General features: G+C 42.1%; 1 protein-coding gene across 1 annotated transcript; it reads left to right on the top strand.

Annotated features, from left to right (window-relative positions):
• The first annotated feature begins 219 nt into the window (after positions 1-219).
• On the top strand, positions 220-3,434 carry LOC144520876 (beta-1,3-galactosyltransferase 1). The gene is given in 3 exon segments (XM_078254981.1): positions 220-526; positions 2,140-2,893; positions 2,895-3,434. Coding segments are annotated over 3 exon segments (1,269 nt in total). The 5' UTR covers positions 220-491; the 3' UTR covers positions 3,375-3,434.
• The last annotated feature ends 1,045 nt before the right edge of the window (positions 3,435-4,479 follow it).

A 4,479-nucleotide genomic window follows, 5' to 3' on the forward strand; every position in this document is an offset into this window, starting at 1 on the left:
CACACGCATGCACGCACACCCACACACACGCATGCACGCACACACACACACACACACACACACACACACACACACACACACACACACACACACACACTGTAGTGTAAGCTGTTCTCATAGAGTCTAGAGGATTCCCAGCTTTGCCTTTGCTTTGAGTCAAAACAGGTTGAGGGGAAGGGGTGGAGCAAACAAAGGTGTGGCTAAATGCAGGTGAAAGAAAAACACAGAACCGTGGTTATTTGATCAGGCCAAGGGCTTGTTGGACAGCTTTGTTGGCACTGGCACTGCTAGAGAAATGAAAGGATCAGAGACAACCATTTGCATATATGATTGTATTGTTCGTTGCTGCTCCAGTTTGACGTGCGCAGGTACGAGTCACACCTAACTGCAACTGAATGCCTCAAAGTCATCAATTCTTTAGTGTTTTTTAACATCTTCTGCTGCTTATCTAAAAGGACGACGGCAGCCATCTATAAGACGGGAGAATCAACATGCTGGAGGACCATTTTTCTAAACGAGGACAAAGGTAAGTGAGCGTTTGACATTTCATTTTCCATATTCGCGAAGCGTTTCTGTCTGATGAGGAAGTAGAGAAGATGAATGGCAGCTGTTGAGGCTTTGGGAGTTAGATTTTTTTGATCAAAATGTTGAAAATGTATCAAACACCAACCTTTAACCTGTAAAACAACTCTTAAGTGACACGTGGGGCAGCCTGTGACGCTGACGAACACTTTTTTAACGAGAATCTTTATGAAATACTTAATTAAATGAATTTGAAATCAAAAATCGATTTACTCCCAGTACTCAGATGTTTTACTTTATAAAAGTAGTACTGCAGTGTAAAAATACAAGTTGATTTATATTTCAGGGACAAAGCACATTAATGAACAGTATAAAATACAACATGGAAAGATCCTGAAGGTAGCAAGAATGCAAATTTACATCCGTATTCGGTAACGATATAAAGATACAAGTACAATACACAAGTAGAAGAGGACAAACGTTATGCAACATGTCAAAAGTTAAAGTGATCACAGTTCTGGTTTGTTTGAGATGAGTCTTAACCCTTTTCAAATTTTTTTTATATCAGAAATATGGGTTTCTTACAACCAAATTGCCCCAAAATAACTTGGATGCATGCATGTTGTATGGAAGCCGTGCAACATTCTTCGCAGGTATTATTTTTTATTAATTAAGGATTTTGGGGTGTTTTATTCAATTTCATAGCGTTTGGAAATGTTGTTAAATGGTTTCAAAACAGCATCCTGACTAAACTTTGACATAAACCAGTCTCAGTCACTCAACATCCTCTGATCTTAACTATTAGTCAAGAGAATTCATAATATCTGCTTTTTTTAAACTCATATATTAGGTATAATATCATTTAGGTTTATTGACCATGAATTAAAAAAAGCATTGAAAAAAGTGACAATATTTATTTTATTTTTAAGGGTCAAAAGCATAAAAAAAAGCAACAAAAATGTCAGGAAAAACGCCAAAAAAAAGTAAATTTAGAATTTTGACCTGGATGGACAACAAGTTAATGGTCGACAGGACGACAACATGAGGGTTACCTCATGTTGTCCTCGGGTCAAATTTGACCCGTTCGCAAAACTTCTATATCAGAAATATACTTTTGCAATACAACTGCAAGTACTCGATTACTACTTTCATTGAATTGTGGGTATTCCATTTTATAGCATTTGAAAAAATTGAAATGGTTTCAAAACCTGACTAAACTTTGACATCCACACGTCTGTGATTCTCCACCAACATACGTTCCTCTAATATTAGTCAAAAATCATTCATCATTTCAAAATGAGATATAATCTCCTATAAATGAGATTTATTGACCATGAATTCCAAAAATACGTGTAAAACTAGTGGTAATAAGTTGGTGTTAGTGAAAAATAGCATCGAAAACGTGGAACAACAGTAAAAAAAAACATTGAAAAAAGTGACAAAAACATCAGAAAGTGTGTCATAAATATCAACAAAAACACGTGCATGGTCGACCAGAAGACAACACAAGGGTTAATAACTAAAGCTGTGAGGTGAATGTTGTTGCTTCAGAAATGTAGACGTATAAAGTGGAATAGGATGGAAATGTGGAAGTAAAACTTAATTTGTTTGTTCTAGCTCTGCTGTCAGCCCGACCATGACGGATGCTGGGAAACCACCAGAGAAAGTGAGATGGTCAAGTTCCTGTCGCCACGGTTTCATCCTCATCCTGGTGCTGGCAGCTGTTTTCTTTTTCTACAACACAAACAAAGAGCAAATGCCGTCCGACTTGAACCCCAAAAAATGGTGGCATCGATTGATAAGCCAGAGACAAAATGGAGCTTTCTACACAGCTGGTGTTACCACGAGCTTACCTGCATCTAAACCAACTGTGACTGCATTTCCTCAAACTGAGATCATCACATCGTCAATGGCGACAGACGCGACTCGAAGGACTACAATTGCTTCGTTGGTGACTGAGCAGATGGACCAACCAAAAACTGAGCCGCCAACACCTGTTCCTTATAAATCGCCGGGCCCGTATGTAGTGGAATACCCCTATGAGTACCACTTTATCATAAACGAGCCGAAGAAATGCGAGCAGGAGAAGCCTTTTGTGGTCCTCGTGGTTCCAGTGGCGCCCTCCAACAGGGCGCACCGTGACGTCATCCGGAGCACCTGGGGAGGCGAGAGTCTGGTTCTCGGCAAAGTGGTGACGCTGTTCTTCCTGCTGGGGAAGCAATCCGGAGACGGAGCAGCGCAGCTCCAGGAGCAGCTGCTGCAGGAGAGCGCCGAGCACCGAGACCTCATCCAGAGCGACTTCCTGGACTGCTATAAGAACCTGACCATCAAGACCATGGTGATGCTGGAGTGGCTGGACGCCCATTGCAACGCCCGGCACCTCGTACGCCATGAAGATCGACTCGGACATGTTTCTGAATGTGCCCAATCTCGTCAGCATGCTGTTAAAAGCTCCGAAGACAAACTACATGACGGGACTCGTAGCGAGAGGAGCTGCGGTCCTGCGAGATCCAAACTCAAAGTGGTTCATACCTGTGGAGCTTTTTTCTCAGCCGCAGTACCCGCGTTACGCTCTGGGTCTGGGCTACGTTTTGTCTTTCGACCTCCTTAAAAAGCTCATAGAGGCTTCCAGACACGTTACTGCTCTTTACATTGAGGACGTGTATTTGGGGTTGTGTATGCAGCACTTGGGCATTGCTCCCACCGACCCCCCAAACTGGGAATATTTTCAAGTGAATCCTGTGGGGTACAATCGGTGCACTTACTCCAGACTCATTGCCACCACTACAAATCTAAACACTGATCGTGTGAGTGATTGGAAAGACTTTAAAAAACCGGGTACATACTGCTGATTAGAGCTGTAATTATTATTCAAATTGTTGTCAACTATTAAATGTATTAATAATGTTGAATCTTTTTTTTAAAATTATTTTAATGGAGAGAAAAAAAGAGAGGGAAGTTTGGGGTCCCCTTCTGGAGCTGCTACCCCCGCGACCCGACCCCGGATAAGCGGATGAAGATGGATGGATGGATGAAAAAAAGAAACTCTGATTCCAGCTTCTTAAATGTGAATATTTTTCTAGTTTCTTCTCTCCTCCGTGACAGTAAACTGAATATCTTTCAGTTGTGTAAAGAACAAGACGTTTGAAGACGTCATCTTGGGCACCATTTTCTGACATTTTATAGACCAAACAACTAATCGATTAACAACGGATTAATCAACAATGAAAACTATCATTAGTTGCACGTATCCATTACCCTGGAAATCCAGAGTTCTCGCGAGAGCACAGAATCCAGGTCTGGATTTCCAGGATCCGTATCCACGACGTTCCACCTCTGGGATTGCTCCGGTGCCGCAGGAAATTTCGCTGGATACAATATGTCCTCTTTCTTTGTGTTGGCGTTCTAACCTCCGGTGGATTTGTGAGGACTATGGTTAACTGCTCCTCAGATCTCTGCAGGGTAAATCCAGACAGCTAGCTAGACTATCTGTCCAATCTGAGTTTTCTGTCGCACGACTAAAACAACATTTGAACGTACACACATTCCACCAAAACAAGTTCCTTCTAGAGGCTATTTTGCAGAGGCACCGTGGCTCCGTCCAGCACTTAGCACCGCCCAAGACGATTGTGATTGGTTTAAAGAAATGCCAATAAACCAGAGAACCCTTTTCTCCCATCCCGGAATGCAAATGTGGACTAGCCAGACCCTCCTCTGCAGCGCTGTGGAGGAAGGTCTGGCAAAGCGAGACTAGTTGCAGCCCTACTGCTAATCTGTAACGACGACAGCTAAAGAAGGACTTCATACATGTATGTTAAGAAACAGGTCTGACTTTTCTCAGCTCCTGATCCAAAGTTATGTGGTTTACGTCTTGATTTTATAGCAGTCTGTTGATTACATACACTGACCGGCCAATTTATATTCAGTTTACTGTCACAGTGGAGTGAAGAAACTAGG

This window comes from Sander vitreus, chromosome 1, assembly GCF_031162955.1.
Source record: "Sander vitreus isolate 19-12246 chromosome 1, sanVit1, whole genome shotgun sequence".
Classification (NCBI taxonomy): domain Eukaryota; kingdom Metazoa; phylum Chordata; class Actinopteri; order Perciformes; family Percidae; genus Sander; species Sander vitreus.